The sequence below is a fragment of the Cervus elaphus genome, chromosome 6 (genome assembly GCF_910594005.1).
Source record: "Cervus elaphus chromosome 6, mCerEla1.1, whole genome shotgun sequence".
NCBI lineage: Eukaryota > Metazoa > Chordata > Mammalia > Artiodactyla > Cervidae > Cervus > Cervus elaphus.
The window spans coordinates 12,227,412-12,246,852 of record NC_057820.1 but is presented as its reverse complement, the minus strand read 5'-3'; the positions used below and the strand labels follow the sequence as shown (position 1 = coordinate 12,246,852).

At 52.5% G+C, this 19,441-nt stretch overlaps 1 protein-coding gene across 2 annotated transcripts in view; it reads right to left on the bottom strand.

The window, feature by feature from the left end:
- The window catches only part of NSG1 (neuronal vesicle trafficking associated 1), a 34,416-nt gene that overhangs the window by 1,948 nt on the left and 13,027 nt on the right, over window positions 1–19,441 (bottom strand). For both annotated transcript variants that reach the window (XM_043906199.1, XM_043906200.1), the window contains exon 4: window positions 6,273–6,383. In XM_043906199.1, coding sequence (XP_043762134.1) covers window positions 6,273–6,383 — 111 coding nt within the window. The remainder of the gene's footprint in view (window positions 1–6,272; window positions 6,384–19,441) is intronic.

The window sequence follows — 19,441 nt, the reverse complement described above, 5'->3', positions numbered from 1 at the left end:
AAGGCGGCAAGGGTCAGGGGGTCGGGAGGGACTGGTGTGACCCTGAGAACCGGAGAGCAGCAGGAAGCCACGCGGACCCCCCCCCAGGGCACTTGAGAGGGGGGCTCTCCCGGGGAAGCTGTCCACTAGGGAAGAGGCGCTTCCCTACCTACCACAGAACCCCGGGGAGGCTGGGCGTGGAGACATGGATCCCTGGCTCTCGTCAGCTCACCCGGAGTCTAGGGCCCCCCCAAAGCTGCCTTTCTTCATCCATCCAGGAGCCGGGCTAAACCACCACCGTCACCATCCCCCGCCCCACACACACACACAAACCCTTGAGGAAGGGTGGCGGGCTGCGAACGGTTTGCACCAGCCCCCTCTCCCAGAGCTCAGCAGGTACATAGCGCCCAGCTCAGGACATTTCCCAGCCGCTCCCCCCCCCCGCCCCCAGGCACTAACTTCTGGCCAATGGGATGTGAGGGGTGTGTCCCTCTGGACTAACTACTGGCCAATGGGATGGGAGGGGTGTGGCACAGGCGGTTGGAAAGGGAGCCAACAGGGAAGCTGCCTGCCCTCCCCTGCTCCCGTGGCCGCTTTTCAGAGGCTTTGACCTCCTAGGCTGGTCCCTGCCAGGAAAGGGACAACACCCCAGGGGCTGGCAGCACTGCCCAAGACAGAACAGGGTCTCCAGGAAGACCTCCCGGAGCCCCACCGCCTGCCAGCCGCGGCTTCCATCTGGCGGAAGACACACCATCTGTGTCTCCAAACACAGAAGCATCACAGGACCACCACCATCTCCTTGTCAGGTGAAGGGAGCCTGCAGTGACGGGGGTCCCAGGCTTGGCCACATCACGGTCACCAGGGAGAGTTTCAAGCCGGACACCCTGCCCCGCCCGCGGGATCCAGCACTCAACCCTGGAGCAGCGTCTCAGCCTCAACCACCTCACCGGCACGCGCACCGGCGGCATCCCACCAACCCCCTAGGGCCCAGCAAGACGCCTGCTGCTCAAAGCGCTCCTGTGCCTCCCTGCGTGGGCCCAGCACGGAGACCACGACGGGTCTCCGATGGTCACCGGGATGGCCGGTGGCAGCTGCTGCCCGGTGGACGTGGGCGCTGGCCAGGGATACACAAGGGGGACCTCCTCTGAGAGCCTCGTCCCTGCCCAACGCAGGCTCCCTCAGCCTCCAGAAGCTACAGGCAGGTTAGCTCTGCCTCCTTGTTAAGGGGCTGCTCCTTGGGGGTCTATCCTGCAGACCCGAAGCCCACCACCAGACCCCAGCCCAGCCACCACACTGGTTCCTTCTGAGCAAGACGCCGAGCACCTTGTGGGAACAGTGTCTCCTTGTGAGCTGGGATCCGTTAGTTCCCTTTCATAGATGTGGCCAGTGAGACCCACCTGGGTGAGCACCCAGCTCCAGCCCAAGGCCTCTGCTCAGAGCGCTCTGGACGCCACCCGCAAAGCTGCAGACGGTGAACACTGCCCAAAGGCAGAAAACAGAAAAGAGGAAGCGAGGTCGCCGGGGCACCAGGGCAGGACTGTACCCCCAGCAGCCTCAAGTTCCGCCAGCGATCATCAGGCCCCAGCAACCCAGCATGCCTAGTCCCCGCTGGGCCCTCCGCTTCCTCAGAGGTGGGGGTGGCGATGCTCTGTCTGCAGGGCTTGGCAGGAGGAGCTGCTTTAGCCGGAACCACGGGAACCCGGCGAATGCCACAGCCTTCACGAGGCCCTCTTTGGCCACCAGGCGGTCACGCCACCCTCAGGACCTGGAGGCCTTCCCACGGTGCAGGTCCACTGCCCAGTGTCAGGGGCAGTCACAGCGGGCTCAACAGGTGATTTGTGGAGGAGAAGGGACCACATCCGGGTCTTAGAAAGGCTCCCGTTTGAGCCCATTTAGAAGCCTCAACAAGCGTAATGCAGGGCTTCCTCTCCACGTGAACGGTTCTTACAGGGGACACCGGCCTTGCATCTGCGAAGAGGCGTGTCAGTCCAAGGGTCAGGGGCTCTCGCACGGGGGCCGCTGCCCATGGGGTGCAGAGCCACCCACACCAGTTCTGGGCCAAGCACCGGAGAGCCACAGACCTGCTGAGCCTGGGCCTGCAGCCCGGCGCCTGCCCCACGGCCTCCGCTCCGCCTCCCACACTAAGAAGGGGCGGGGCATGGGCTCTCGGCCGAGGGACCGCACCGCGCCTGGTCCAGCCCCCGACCGCCAAGTTGCAGCTTCATTACTCCCGGTCTGGGAAGAGGGCTGGGGGTGAAGGATGGGACATGGTCGGGGACAGAGGGTCTAGAGAGCTCTGGGGTCTGGTGGAGCTGTGTAAATAAGTTGACTCCGACAGCAGATCCAGCCACCTCTTCCCCAACCAGGACCCTCTGGGAGGCCCGGGCAGGCTCCATGGGTGTTTTCCCTGCTGCGGCTGCTGTAGCTACTGCCTCACTTCAGAGATGCGAGACTCACTGTTGCTGATTTAGTGAAGATGGAGTGAGGTGAAGTGAACATTCAGTCGTGTCTGACTCTTTGCGACCCCACGGACTATACAGTTCATGGAATTCTCCAGGCCAGGATAGTGGAGTGGGTAGCCTTTCCCTTCTCCAGGGGATCTTCCCAACCCAGGGATTGAACCCAGGTCTCACACATTGCAGGCAGATTCTTTGCCAGCTGAGACACAAGGGAAGCCCAGGAATACTGGAGTGGATAGCCAATCCCTTCTCTAGGGGATCTTCCCAACCCAAGGATCAAACTGGGGTCTTCTGCATTGCAGGCGGATTCTAGACCAACTGAGTTATCAGGGAAGCCCCAAAATTTTACCAGAACAGCTGTGCTCATTGTGTGTATTAGTTGCTCAATCGTGTCTGACTCTCTGCAACTCCATGGACTGTACATGCTCCTCTGTCCAAGGGATTCTCCAGGCAAGAATACTGGAGCGGGTTGCCATGCCCTCCTCCAGGGGACCTTCCCAACCCAAGGATCGAACCTGGGTCTCCTACATTGCAGGCAGATTCTGGTGTCCTGACCTCTCACTGGTGTCCTGACCTCCAGCTACACCTGAGCATTGGGGAGCAGGGACGCTTTGCAGGGGTGAACCATTTGTTCACCCCTGGGCCAGCCCTGCAGGTGAGCTGGCCCCCATCCAGCGAGCCAGCAGCACCCCTCAGCCCCCCCCTGCACCACCACCTCGCCTCCACTCTGTCCACGCCACCAGCACAGGGTCCAGCACGACCTTCTGAAGCCACCAGCACCTGCTGGGCAGCGAGTGACTTTGTTCCAGGCTGAGAAGGGCCCCTCCAGACGGGACAGGGTGTCTCTGCTTCCAGGTGCCCAGGCCAGAGAAGACAAGACGGCTGCTGCCGCCCACACAGCAAGGCGGCAAGACAGGGATGCCCGGCAGGCACCACAGGGGCGGCGAGGGGGTGAGCCGGTGGCAGGCAAGACCCCGGGGGGCACGTGGGAGCCACGTGGGAGTGGGATGGGGCGGGGGCTCCCAGGAAGCTGTGACCTGGCCCACTTCGGCCAGACAGACCCCGGCAGAGCCAAGTGTCAGCCAGGAGTGAGTGCGGGGAGGTCACGGAGCCTCTAAACATGAAACGACAACCGGACGGGTGAGGGCGCCCAGGAAAAGTGTCCCAACAGCCCTGGCCTACGGTCGGCTATTAAACCTCACCTGGAGGCTCCCCGAGGGGAAGTGTATGAGGAACGCCTAAGCGTAAACACCTCATGGGAGTCTGGGGCGATTTCCCACTATGTTTAAGACCTTTCTATAATGCTCATATGATGACTTCGTGATTTATTAAAAAAAAAAAAGAAAAAAGCCAGAAACCTAGGGTCCTCCGCAGCCCACGTCTGCCCTCTTAAATCTCCTGTGACACTCCTCAGCTTGGGGCCAGCCTCAGCAAGGGGCTGGTCCCCACCCCTTCACGCATCCCAGAAGTAGGACACTGTGCCCATCAGCCCTTCCCTCAGGGGCCTGGGCCACTCTGTCCCCCCAGCACAAGCGCTGCCCACAGCAGGTCTGCACCAATGCCCCCTCCTCATTTAGATCCCTGCCGGATGAGCCCTGTGGTCTTCCTGGAAGAGGTGGCTGCAGACGCTCAGTCACCCTATATTCCTTGTTTCCCAACTCTTGGCAGCATGCACATCGTCTGGGCATCTGTCTGCTGGCTTGCCGCTAGAACGTGAGCTCAAGGGCAGGCACCTGGCACTGCCTGTCCGCCCCCCAGCACGCCCAGCACCCCACCACGCACACAGGAGGGGGCCCTTAATACACAGTGAGTAATGAATGAAGGGCAGGGCCTAACCCTGGGCACCACGGACATGTCTATCCTCAATTTCCTGTTGGTAAAATGGGGTCTAACGACATCTATACCCCACAGGGTTCCTGGGAGCATCAAAGATCTGAGTTAAAAGCCCCTTGTAAACTGTCGGGTGGCGGCATTTGATCACATGCATGAACATGCAGAAAGGAAGGAAGGAGACACACTCACACCTTCCTTGCTTCAGCCGTAGCCCGAGGGCAGTGGAAACAGGCCAGCAGCTCCCCGGCCCTCCAGGCTCCCCTTCTCCAGGAAAGACACCGCCCCTTGGATGCCAGGGGAGAGTGCCAAGTCCCAGCAGACGAAGATCCAGAACAATCTCTCTGGGGCTCTAAATCCCCAAGGCTGACTGAGCCCCAGCATCAACCTACAGAGTCTATTAAACAGGCACTCGCCGCCCCGTCGAGTGCTGTGGTGAGCCCGGGGACTGGCCCTCACCTCCCTGACCCCCCTGCACCAACGAATCTAGCAGAACCTGGCCGTACAGGATGGAGAAGACAGCTCGGGTCCACCCTCCTCTGCACAGGAAACTTGCTCGGGGTCACAGAGAATGAGCCAGAAGGAAGCCCTGAGGGGGGCTGTGGCCGCAGGTATGCGTGAGCAGTCCGCCTGGACGAGGGCGCCGGTCCCCAGGAAGCCGTCCTCCGTGCACCCAGGTCCCATCAGGGCACAGTCCCGCATCCCCCTGGCTCCTTCTCCATGACCCCCAGGTCCTCCCCTCCTGCCCTGCCACCCCTGCCTCCCAGAGTCACTCCTGCTCCACCCTCAGGACCCCGACCTGTCCAGACCCCCGTCTCTCCCCCGCTCCCCTGCAGTAGCCTCCTGGGCCATCTCACTGGCCCCCGTCATTCCCTTCTAACCTGCAGCCTCCCCAGCCACCTGAGTGACCATCCCATCACTTCCCCCATCCCCCAGGGGGTCTCTGGCCAACACTACAGTCTAGCCATGGTTGGCTCCCCCACCCCCAGGCAGACCATGTATGGACCAGCCAGCGGTTACCTGGGCGCTGCTCCCCACTGACCCACCCGGCTCCACCCTCCTGTCCCCCAGGCCTCTGGATCCACCTCCTTTAAACCCCAGCATCTTCTGAGCCTCCAAACAGACCATCAACTCCTCCAAACAGACCATCAACTCCTCCAGCCTGGGCCCCACCCAGAGTGCACACAGGGGCTGGTGGAAGGTGCAGGAGAACTTCCTGGAGCCCTTCCCCAGGGGCCTGCAGGGTGCCCTCACAGACCTCCCACGCGGTGGGCACAGAATGCCAGGAGCTCTGGAGCTGTGAGAAGAGGAGCCCATACAAGGGCCCCACGGCCCCACACCAACATCAGCCAAAGCGCAGGCGCCCAGTGACTACGGCAGCCAGGCTGGGTCAGCTCCTGCTGAGAACCAGGTCCTGCCTCATTCCAGCAGCACCAAGTCCTGGAACGGAGGGGTCTTCCCCCTCACACTGGCTCCAGGAAGTTCAGAAGCAAACGGGGCCCAGATCCGACTGTGAGGGACTCGGGAGCAAGTCCGCGGCCCGTGCGCTTCACCACCTCTTGCGTGTCCCCTCGCCCCAGCCCTGCCCACCCCCCTTCTCCCTGTCCGCTTCTCCGTGCAGCTTCTGCAGGAGGAGGCGTCACAGGGCTCGGCAAAGCGAGCATCCTCCATCCACAGAGTCCAGCCGTGCTTCGCGGCGGGCGGACCAGGGACGCACGCTCGGGGGGCTGGGGTCGCCACGCCCTGCTCCGACCCCCGCGTGGCAGGGCAGGTCTTCCTCTCCCAGAACTGCCACTTCCTGGGGCGTCCCTCCCTCCCTCACCACCCCCCCAGGGCTGTACTGGGCCTGTCGGGCCGGAGGCTCACCCCACATCCCCACCGCACCCCCTGCCCTGCCCGCAGGGCCCCCACCGGGAGCTCCCACCACTCTAGGCCCATCCCTTGGGAGCCGTGAGTCCAGCAGGATAAGAGGTAAACTGGGGGCGCCAGGGGCTGGGGGCTTACCTTGAGGACGAAGCCGTCAGGGCAGGCGCGGTCATACTTGTACACCTTGTAGACGACCAGGAAGACGACACAGGTGAGGAAGGCCAGGGCGAAGAGGACCAGCACGGACACCTGGGGGCGGCAGGGGCGTTAGGGCCGCTGATGCGGTAGTGCGCGTGCGCACAGGAACACACACACACACACACACACACACACACACACACACTAACACACACACAGAGACACACACACACAGAGACACACAGTAACACACACACAGTAACACACACACACAGTAACACACACACACAGACACATACACACACAGACACACACACAGAGACACACACACAGACACACACACAGTAACACACACACAGACACACACACACACACAGACACATACACACACAGAGACACATACACACAGACACATATACACAGACACAGTAACACACACACAGTAACACAGACACACAGATGCACATACATACACACAGAGACACACACAGAGACACAGACACACACACAGACACACAGAGACACACACACAGAGACACATACACACACAGACATACACACACAGACACACACACAGATGCACAGACACACACACACGGTAACACACACACAGTAACAGAGACACATACACACGCAGTAACACACATAGTAACACACACATAGACACATACACACACACAGTAACACACAGTAACACACACACATACACACAGTAACACACACAGACACACACACATACACACAGACACATACACACACACACACACAGACACACACAGTAACACACACACAGACACACACACACAGAGACATACACACACAGTAACACACACACAGACACACACACACACAGTCACATGCACACAGACACACAGAGACACATACACACACACAGACACATACACACGGAGACATATACACACAGACACACACACAGTAACACAGACACACACACAGAGAAAAATACACACACAGTAACACACACAGACAGTAAAACACACAGACACACAGTAACGCACACACAGACACACAGAGAGACACATACACAGACACATACACACACACAGTAACACACAGACACAGACACACACACAGTAACACACACAGACACATACACACACACAGTAACATACACACAGACACCTACACACACACACAGTAACATACACACAGACACATACACACAGTAACACACACAGACACACATACACACAGTAACACAGACACATACACACAGTAACACACACAGACACATACACACACACAGTAACACAGACACATACACACAGTAACACACACAGACACACACACACAGTAACATACTCACAGACACACACACACAGTAATACACACAGACATGTACACACACGCACAGTAACATATGCACAGACACGTACACACGCACAGTAACATATGCACAGACATGTACACACACACACAGTAACATACACACAGACACATACACACACACAGTAACATACACACAGACACCTACACACACACACAGTAACATACACACAGACACATACACACAGTAACACACACACAGACACACAGACATACACACAGTAACACAGACACATACACACAGTAACACACACAGACACATACACACAGCAACACACACACAGACACACACACAGTAACACACACACAGACACACACACACACACAGACACATACACACACAGAGACACATACACACGGACACATATACACAGACACAGTAACACACACACAGTAACACAGACACACAGATGCACATACATACACACAGAGACACACACAGAGACACAGACACACACACAGACACACAGAGACACACACACAGAGACACATACACACACAGACATACACACACAGACACACACACAGATGCACAGACACACACACACAGTAACACACACACAGTAACAGAGACACATACACACGCAGTAACACACATAGTAACACACACATAGACACATACACACACACAGTAACACACAGTAACACACACACAGACACATACACACAGTAACACACACAGACACACACACAGACACATACACACAGACACATACACACACACACACAGACACACACACACACACATACACACACAGTAACACACACACAGACACACACACAGAGACATAAACACACACAGACACACACACACACACAGTCACATGCACACAGACACACAGAGACACATACACACACACAGACACATACACACGGAGACATACACACACAGTAACACAGACACACACACAGAGAAAAATACACACACAGTAACACACACAGACAGTAAAACACACAGACACACAGTAACGCACACACAGACACACAGAGAGACACATACACAGACACATACACACACACAGTAACACACAGACACACAGACACACACACAGTAACACACACAGACACATACACACACACAGTAACATACACACAGACACCTACACACACACACAGTAACATACACACAGACACATACACACAGTAACACACACACAGACACACATACACACAGTAACACAGACACATACACACAGTAACACACACAGACACATACACACAGCAACACACACACAGACACACAGACACACACACAGTAACACAGACACATACACACAGTAACACACACAGACACACACACACAGTAACATACTCACAGACACACACACACAGTAATACACACAGACATGTACACACACGCACAGTAACATATGCACAGACACGTACACACGCACAGTAACATACGCACAGACATGTACACACACACACAGTAACATACACACAGACACATACACACACACAGTAACATACACAGAGACACCTACACACACACACAGTAACATACACACAGACACATACACACAGTAACACACACACAGACACACAGACATACACACAGTAACACAGACACATACACACAGTAACACACACAGACACATACACACAGCAACACACACACAGACACACAGACACACACACAGTAACACACACAGACACACACACACAGTAACATACTCACAGACACACACACACATTAATACACACAGACATGTACACACACGCACAGTAACATATGCACAGACACGTACACACGCACAGTAACATGCGCACAGACATGTACACACACGCACAGTAATATACACACAGACACGTACACACACACACAGTAATACACACAGACACGTACACACACACACAGTAACATACGCACAGACACGTACACACAGACGCACACACACACACAGGCCCACACCAGGGTACACAGGTGCTGTCTCTGGAAGGAGGCACAGAACACGGACCCAGGAGGCCTCTGGGGATGAAGGTCAGCAGAGTCACTTCACACTGGACAATTTCTGAACCATTTTCATTTTTTATCACATCCACACATCACCTTCTTTGTAAAGTGGCCATTTCATGTATTCTGGGCCCAGTGTAGACAGCCTGGGGTACACCTATAACTGGAACTCAGGGATGCTGGACACGCCGTGGAGCTGTGGGTGTGGCTGCCCTCTGACACTGCTGGTCACCCTGGTGACGCATCAGTCACCAGCTAATCAGCTGTCTCACAGATGCCCCTGAGTCCCAGATGCCAACCCCACCCCTGAGCTGGGACCAGCTGAGCCGGGAAGACCCTCAGGGGCCCCCATCACCTCCATCCTGGACAAGAGTGTTCAGGGAGAGCCTGCCCCTCCCCAGAGGGTGGTCCCCATAAGCACGGGACTTGGTTTTCTGCACTGCCGTCTGCGGAGCACCCAGCACAGCTTGGGCGGACCACGGGATGGGTCTAAGAATGTCTGCAGGTGGACACGTGACGGTCCCGGAGCAGACTGGGCCGGGTGATGAGACATCCCCTGCTGCAGGGCCCAGGGATCGGGAGACAAAATGATGCTGCCTCTGGGTCTCGAAGGCACACCCTGGAGGCCAGGAGCTGCCAGGCAGGGTGAGTGTGCGTCCTGGCGTGCAAAGGGCATTCAAAGGAACTGCGGGTCAAGTCGGGAGGTGTGACCAGGAGCCGTGCCCAGGTCCCCGGCCCAGATCCACTGCTCCCTCCCTTAACCCCACATGGCCACCCTGGCCACTGCCCCAGCCATGAGAGTGCCCACCTCCAACCCTCCCCACCACCCCCCAGCCATGCTCACTGCAGCCTGGGTGACACCCACCCCCTCGGCCTCCCTCCCCAGGGGTCAGCCCCTCAGACGCCCAGGCAGGCGAGGAGTCTCTGTGTCACCCTGATGAGGCCCTTCCCATCTCTGCACTCCATTGTCCCATCAACGTCTCTGTCCCCCATGTCTCCCTTCTCTTCCGGTGACCCCTCACTGGGCTGCCAGGGCACTCTCCTGCTCTAAGGGCCACTCCGGCCTGTCCGGACACCACCCCCTGCACGTGGAGCCCGAGTCTGACACGGGGACACGGGGTGGAGCCACGGCTGCCTCGGGACCCATAGCAGCCACAGGGAAGGTCCCATCAGGGATCCTGGAGGAGGCTACACGCAGGCAAGGACAAGACCACCCAGCTCAGGAGGGCAGCCTGGGGGGTCGGCAGAGGCGGCCGAACATGGAGCAGGGTGATGAAGGAGGTGGGAAGAGGTGGGCGCAGTGGCCCTGGGGACGTGTGTCAGCAGAGGCAGCACGGAGCATGTGCAGGGCTTTCCAGCAGGAGCGGCAACCCTGCCTGCCTGCGGTGCCCGGGAGGGACGGCCAGACCCTGGGTAAGTCACCCAGCTCCTCCGGGCCCAGGGTCCTGCCAGCCAATAGCAGTGAGAGGACTCAGCACCCAGGGCTGGTGGGACGCTGGAGGACTGACTCAAGGCAGTGATCAGAGGACAGATCTGGACACAGAGGATGCTCTGGAAGGAACCATTTGCTACCGCTGCAGCAGCTGTCCCCACGGGCATGCCCACTGCTGCTGCAGCTGTCCCCATGGCCAGCAGATGCAGACCTGGGCTCTCAGGCCAGACACACAGCCCCCCGACCCAGGCCCGATGCCTGATCCTCCCTGAGCCCCGCTCCCCACATTCACCTGGCTACCATTCACCCAAATCTGCAGCGCCTGGGACCCGGCTACCTGCTGGCAGCCCCTGGGAGCAGCGAGGGCAGCCCTTCCCATAGTCTAGAACAGCGCGGTTGTTCATGGGGAGAGCTATATCTAAAGGAACTGTCCTCCTCCGTAACCCTTTATATTCTCTTTGGGGGCACCTGAAATTATTCCAAAAGGAGGTCTATGGCACATGACAGGTTAACAAGCGTTGTTAGACGATGTTCTCCATAAAATATCAGCCCACTGAATTCAACTACACGTTAACTACATACACCACAATCAAGTGGGATTCATCCCCTGGTTTCAAGGACGGTTTAACATCCACAGACGTGATATATCACATTAACCAAATGAAGGATACAAATTATATGACCAAACCAATAGATGCATAAAAAACATCTGACACAATTTAACATGTATCCATGATAAAAATTCTCAATAAAGTGGGTATAGAGGGAACGTACTAATAAAGGCCATATATAATAAGCCCAAGCTATAAGCACACTCAAATGGTGAAATGCTGAAAACTTTTCCTCCAAGATCAGTAACAAGAAAAGGATGCCCATTCTTGCCAATTTTATTCAACATAATATTACAAATCCTAGTCAGAGCAATTAGGCAAGGGGGAAAAAGCCATCCAAATTAGAAAGGAAGAAGTAAAACTGTTGCCAATTGCAGATGACAAATTTACTATCGAAAACCCTAAAGACTCCACCAAATAATTGTTAGAAGTAATCAACAAATTAAAGTTGCAGGATAAAAAAAATCAACATACAAAAATCTTTTGCATTTCTATACACTAGTAAATGAACTATCAAAAGAGTTAGGAAAACAATCTCACTTACAACTGCATCCCAAAGAATAAAATATCTAAGAATAAATTTAACAAAGGAGGTGAAAGGTCCGTACACTAAAAACCATGACATTGATAAAAGAAACTGAAGATACAAATCACTGGAAAGATTCTGTGCTCATGCGTTAGAAGAATTAATACTGTTAAAATGTCCATACTATCACTACCCAAAGAAATCTACAGATTCAATACAAGCCCTATCACAATTCTGATTCCATGTTTCACAGAAATGGAACAAACAATCCTCAAATTTGTATGAAACCACAAAAGCCTCCAAATAAATAAAGCAATCTTGAGAAAGAACAAAGCTGGAGGCATCACGCCCCCTGATTTCAAACAATATTACAAAGTTACAGTGAGCAGAACAGTATGGTATTGGCACAGAAACAAACAGTCCAAGGGAACAGCAGAGAGAGCCCAGAAATAAACCCACACGTGTACGATCGATTAGTTTATGACCACAGAGCCAAGAATATAAAATGGGGAAGGACAGTCTCCTCAAGAAATGGTGCTGGGAAACTGGAGAGCCTTGAGCAAAAGAATAAAATGCAACCACTACCTAACACTATATATAAACATTAACACAAGACAGATTAAAGACTTGAACATGAGTTTTCTTAGGAAAAAAACATAGGTGGTAAGTCCCTTGATATTGGTCTTGGCAATTTGTTGCATTTGGCCCACTAAGCAAAAGCAACAAAGGCAAAAATATACAAGTGGGACATCAAAGCTAAAAAGCTTCTGTGCAGCAAAGGAAACCACCAACCAAATTAAAGAGCAACCTACTGAAAGGGAGAAAAATAGTTGAAAATCATGTAACTGATAAGGGACTCATATGCAAAATACATAAAAACTCATATGTCTCTAGAGCAAAAAGCCAAACAACCCAACAAAAATGGGGAGAGGCACTGAATAGGCATTTCTCCAAGGAAGACATACAGATGGGCAACACGTACATGAGAAAGTGCTCAACGTCACTAGTCAGGAAAATGTAAATCAAAATCACAATGAGATATCACTGCACACCTATTAAAATCGCAATTTTCAAAATGACAGGAAATAATGGTTGGCAAGGACATGGGAAAAAGGGAATCCTCCACACTGTTAGTGGGAATGTCAACTGGTGCAGCCATTATGGAAAAAGTATGGAGGTTCCTCAAAAAATTAAAAAGAGAACTACCATATGATCCAGCAATCCTGCTTCTGGGTATTTATCTGAGGGAAATGAAAATACCAGCTTGAAAAGACATCTGCACCCCTATGTTTACTGCTGCATTATTTATAATAATTCAGAAGCAACCTAAGTGGCCATTGATGGATGAATGGATAAAGATGTAGTATATATATTCAATGGAATATAATTCAGCCATACAAAGAAGGAAATCTTGCCATCTGCAACAACACGAATAAACCTTGAGGGCCTTATGCTAAGTGAAATAAGTCAAACCAAGAAAGACAAACACTGTTTTGAACTCACTTAAGTGTGGAATCTTAAAAAAACAAACAGGAAAAAACTGACCTCAAAGATACAGAGAACAGGCTGGTGGTACCAGAGGCAGGGGGTTGGGGTGGGAGAACTGGGTGAAGGAGGTCAAAAGATACAAACTTCCAATTAAAGATAAACAAGTCGACCTAGACAGCATATTAAAAAGAAGAGACATTACCTTCCTGACAAAGGTCTGTCTAGTCAAAGCTATGGTTTTTCTAGTAGTCATGTTTGAATGTGAGAGTTGGACTATAAAGAAAGCTGAGAACCAAAGAATTGATGCTTTTGAACTGTGGTGTTGAAGAAGACTCTTGAGAGTCCCTTGGACTGCAAGGAGATCAAACCAGTCCATCCTAAAGGAAATCAGTCCTGAATATTCATTGGAAGGACTGATGCTGAAACTCAAACTCCAATACTTTGGCCACCTGATATGAAGAACTGACTCAGTGGAAAAGACCCTGATGCTGGGAAAGATTGAAGGCAGGAGGAGAAGAGGATGGCAGAGGATGAGATGGTTGGATGGCCTCACCAACTCAATAGACATGAGTTTGAGTAACCTCTGGGAGTTGGTGATGGACAGGGAAGCCTGGCGTGCTGCAGTCCATGGGGTCACAAAGAATTGGACACAACTGAGCAACTGAACTGAACTGAAATGAAGTCAAGAGGATGTGGTATATAGCACAGTGACTGTAGTTAAAAACACTATGTTGCATATCTGAAAGTTGTTGAGACAGGAGTTCTCATCACAAGGAAAAAAATGTGTCACTCTGTGTGTGGTGACAGATGTTAACTAGATTTAGAGTGTGATCATTTCTCAATACACACAAATATTGAATCAGTCTGTTGCACACTTGAAACTAATATCATGCTCTCTCTATGTCAATTACATCTCAATTTTTTTTAAAAAAGAAGATGATCCTAAGTCTTGGAAAGACACGCATCCTTAAACCTGTCACTTGGATAGGAAGCCACGTGGAGTCTGGTTCACAGCACCCCATCTGTTTAGGTGTAAAAATAACCCCTTCTCCGCGGGGCCATGGGGAAGCACCTTCTCAGGGCTCTCCTCCTGGGAAAGAGGAGGCCCGGACCTTTCACCCAGGATTCCTGGGCTCGATGGCCAAGGTGCTCACAGCACTGAAAAATGAGAACACGACGGCCCCTGCAGCAGCCGATGAAGAGGGCAAAGGAATAAATCCCCAGAGTCAGCAGGAGGCGTGGTGGTGGTTGTCACTAAGTCATGTCTAACTCTTGTGACCCCATGGACGTAGCCTGCCAGGTTCCTCTGTCCATGGGATTCTCCAGGCAAGAGTACTGGAGTGGGTTGCCATTTCCTTCTCCAGGGGATCTTCCCTACCCAGGGATCAAACCTGTGTCTCCTGCATTGCAGGCAGATTCTTTACCGACTGAGTTACAAGGGAAGCAGGAGGCGTGGGGCATGGCAAAGCCTCCCACACCTGCAGGCTGTCTCATTCCCCTCCACTCAAAGCCTCTGTGAACCCTGAACCTTTCCTGGGCCCCAGAGTCTACTCAGACCTGGGAAGCACCCTATGGGGGGTGGGGGGAGTAAAACAGGTTCACGTTTCACTACTCCGGTTCACATTTCACAACTCGGGTTCATATTTCACTACTTGGGCATGGTGCCCCCCAACCGCGGTCACCACTGACCGAGAAGAGGACCATGGGCCTCTCCGGGAAAATCCCCCCCTGGCTCAGAACTGGACCCAGCTCTGCCACCCACCACCTGCGTGACAGCAGGTCCCCTGTGCATCCCATCTCTGAAGCAGGGAACAAGCGCCTCACTTTGACAGGTTTATCAAGAGGACGGTAAGCACTCAAGGGCTTGAGGGCATATTGCCAGCCCCACGTGCTGGGCCCCTGTCAAGGCTGAACTATGCCCCTCCTATGCCAGGTACTTGTGAATGTGACCTTATTTAGAACAGGGTCCTTGCAGGTGTGATTACATTAATTGAGGTTATTTGAGTGAGCCCTAATCCAGGACGGCTGGGTCATGAAAAGGGGACCGTTGGACACAGAGGCACATGTTCAGGGAGGCCGCGTGAAGACGGAGGATGGAGGTGGTGCAGCCACAAGCCAAGGACTGCTGGCAAGCCCCGGTCCCCCCGTCCCTGCCCCCCAGGCCCAGAAGAGGCAAAGAAGGCCCCTCCTCTGGGGGCATATCCAAGCGGGCGACTAGCGCTTTCACACTTTCACTTTACATGGGCAAAGGGTCTCTGCAGGTGGGATCAAGTCAAGGATCTCAAGACGGAAGACTCTCCTGGATTGTCCAGGAATGGAATCACAGGCAGGTGAACTTCTGAGAGGGAGGCCGAGAGAGACTCGACTACAGAGGAGAAGGCAATGGGATGCTGGTGCAGACAGACACTGGAGAGGCTGTGCTGCAGGTTATGGAGACGGACAAGTGGCTGAAGGGCAAGGAACGTGAGCAATGCAGCTCCAGGGGCTGCAGAGGCAAGGAGACCACACCCCAGAGGAAGTCCAGCCAGCAGGGCTGACTCAGGACTTCTGGCCTCCAGATACATGTGGCCACCAGCCTCTCAGCTGCCGGTCCTTGTCACAGCTGCCCCAGGAAACGAATTCACCTCCTCTCAAGCCCGTCCACTTCCACAGGCTGAGCCCCTGCAGGAAGGCTGAAACCCAAGCACCAGGCACACAGAGGAGCCTCCCGAATTCAGTGAACCATGAGTGAGCGGGTGCAGGTGGCCCGTCCCCCAGTGAGGAGTCACAGGGCAACCCTTGGGGACCTGGAGCCAAGCCAGGGTGTCTGCACATCAAACAGCACAGAAATGCAGTCTGCGGAGGCACCGTCTGCCTGGCTTTTACTACAGAAAGGATGGCGCATGGGAAAGAGGTAGGACCCCAGGCGGCTCTGCGACCCGGGAAGATGGGCAGTGCCCAAGCTGTCCTCTCTGGGGTGGGCTGCAGGCCTGGAGGCCAGGGATGGAGGCCAGGGGGTCCCTTGGCTGGTAGAAGGGTGTTTCCTCAGAGGCAGGGCCTTCCTTTCAGGACCAATGACTTTATCAGGTACACAAGCCCACAATGCTTTTAATGACACAGAAAATAGTTTTAACTTTTGTTTAAAAAAAAAAACAGAAAATAAAAAATAATGAATAAACAATAATGAATCTAGCCTGGATTATATTCATCTTTGGTCCAAGACAATTATAAGACTTTAAAAAAAAAAAAAGAGGTAGAAAAGCACCTTGGGCCCCATGAGCCTTGCTTCCTTGGTCATCAGCTTCCCCAGGGGCTGGCGGATGTTCCCGGGAGACCTGACAGCGGCCACCTTGGAGTGACCTTGGCCGGCAGGGTCAGCCCTGGCCTCTGCTGAGTGGTGTTAACTCGTTACAGCACAGGGTGAGAACCAAGAGTAGAGACACTCATGCAGGGGAAATGTCCAGGAGAGGGGTCTAGTCTTGAGGGACAAGTAGCTAAGCAAGGAAAACTCAGCAAAGAGTGTTACTGTCCGAGGGAAACGGAGGTTGTGCCAAAGCCGGGAGGCCCCAGGACACAGCGAGTTCAGCTGGTGTGGCTGCAGCATCACGTGTCCTGCAGGAGAGGGGCCACGGGCTGGGCTTCAAAGGACCCCGTGTGTCACACCAAAAGTGCGTGCATGCCAAGTCGCTCAGTTGCATCCGACTCTTTGTGACCCTATGGACTGTAGCCCACCAGGCTCCTCTGTCCATGGGATTCTCCAGGCAAGAATACTGGAGTGGGTGGCTGTGCCCTCCTCCAGGGGATCTTCCCAACCCAGGGATCGAAACTCGCATCTCTTACATCTCCTGCGTTGGCGGGCAGGTTCCTTATCACCTGGGAAGCCCGTCATACCAAGAGGAGGGAGCCCAGATGGATCCTGAGTACTGCGGGATTCCAGGGGGTGGCTGCCCTGCTATTACACCCCGAATTAGCGTTTCTCACAGCTCTGGGAGGTGTCGCCAGCTGCCTGAAGGACAGATGTTGGCCATCAGTTTACACGTGTGCACGGTGTGTGTGTGTTTTAGAGCAGATTCTACATGTTCCCGAAATTGACATCTCTTTTGTGCAGCTATCAATAAAAGCTCCAAAGCAGGAGACGGTGGGATGAAATTACAGCTACTGTACGCGGTTGCACTCATCACCCCGTGTCCTCTGCCACATGCCCCCCATGGTGGCCCTCACCCCCCTGATGTGGGCAGTGGCTTTAAGGGACAGCGTGTGGGAGCAGCAGGGGTCAGGGAAAAGCCTGGTGCAGGGTTTCCATCACGTTTGTGCCCCTGCCAGTCACATGAAGCCTGTCAATCCTCAGACTCATGCTTAAAAACGCATAAGACAGGATACACAGGAAAGAAAACCAAGGATACTGAAATACTAATATGAAAATATTGCAAAAATGTAGATGTGTGATATAATATATGCATGCTTCCTTATTAATACATCAAACAACAAGCTTTTACAATATTATGATTTCAAAGGAATGGTGAGACTCAACAGTTCCCGAAATCTCAGCATCACTTGCAGTGTGACACACAGCACACCTGTGATTCGTGCTGGTGAGTCACAAGTATTACTTCTACTTCTGCAGCTGACTGTACAAAGTGAAAGAATGTGTCCACTGCAGACTATATAACACGCTGCTGAAAAAAATTAAAGTAAGACCCAAATAAATGGAATGACACCACGGATGGGAAGACAATATTGTTAAGATGGGAATCTGTCCCAGACTGATCTACACTCAATACTATCCCTAGCAAAATCCCAACAGATTTTTCCCATAGAAATGGAAATTGCAAGGGTTTGTGAATAGCCAAAACAATCTTTAAAATGAAGAGTAAGTAGGAGGACTCAGGCTTCCCAACTTCAAAACGTACTACAAAGCTACAGTAATCAAAACAGTGTGGGACTGGCATAAGAATAGCTATATAAATCAATGATATAGAATGGAGGAGTCCAGAACTATATAACTGTGTGTTCATGGTCAACTGACTTTTCACTAAGGGTGCCAAGGCCACTCAAAGGGTCAAGAAGAGTCTCTTCAATAAATAGTGTCAGGACAACAAGCTATCTGCACACAAAAGAATCAAGTTGGACCCTGACCTCACGCCATATATAAAAACTAATTCAAAATGGAATAAAAACCTAAATATAAAAGCTAAAGCCATAAAATTCTTAAAAGAAAACATAAGAGGTAAATCTTTATGACCCTGGATTTGGCAATGATGTCTTAGATATGACACCAAAAGCACAATCAACAAAAATAAAAATAACCTGTACTTGACTGAAATTTAAAAAATTTGTGCATTAAAGAACATGGGTGAGAAAATGATGAGACGACCCCAAAAATGGCAGAAAATATCTGCAAATGATACATCTGGCAAGGATCTAGTATCCAGAGTATATATACAAAACTCTTACAACTCAACAAAAGAAAGACAAACAACCCAATTAAAAATGGAAAAGGACTTGAACATACATCACTCCAAAGAAGATAAACAAATAGCTAAGGTACAGGAAGAGAGATTCAACATCATTATCCATTGTGAGGAAATGTAAACCAAAGCCACAATGAAATACCACCTCACACCTACTAGAATGGCTACAATAAAAATAAATAATGATCGTTGGTGAGAATATAAAGTGAAAACCTTGTGCACTGCAGCCAGGAATGTAAAACGGTGCAGCTACTGTGGAAAACAGCAATTCCTCAGTATGTTAAACAAAAAATAAACACATTAAAAAAAAAAAAAATCAACACATGAACCAGCAATTCCACTCCTGGGTACAAACCCAAGA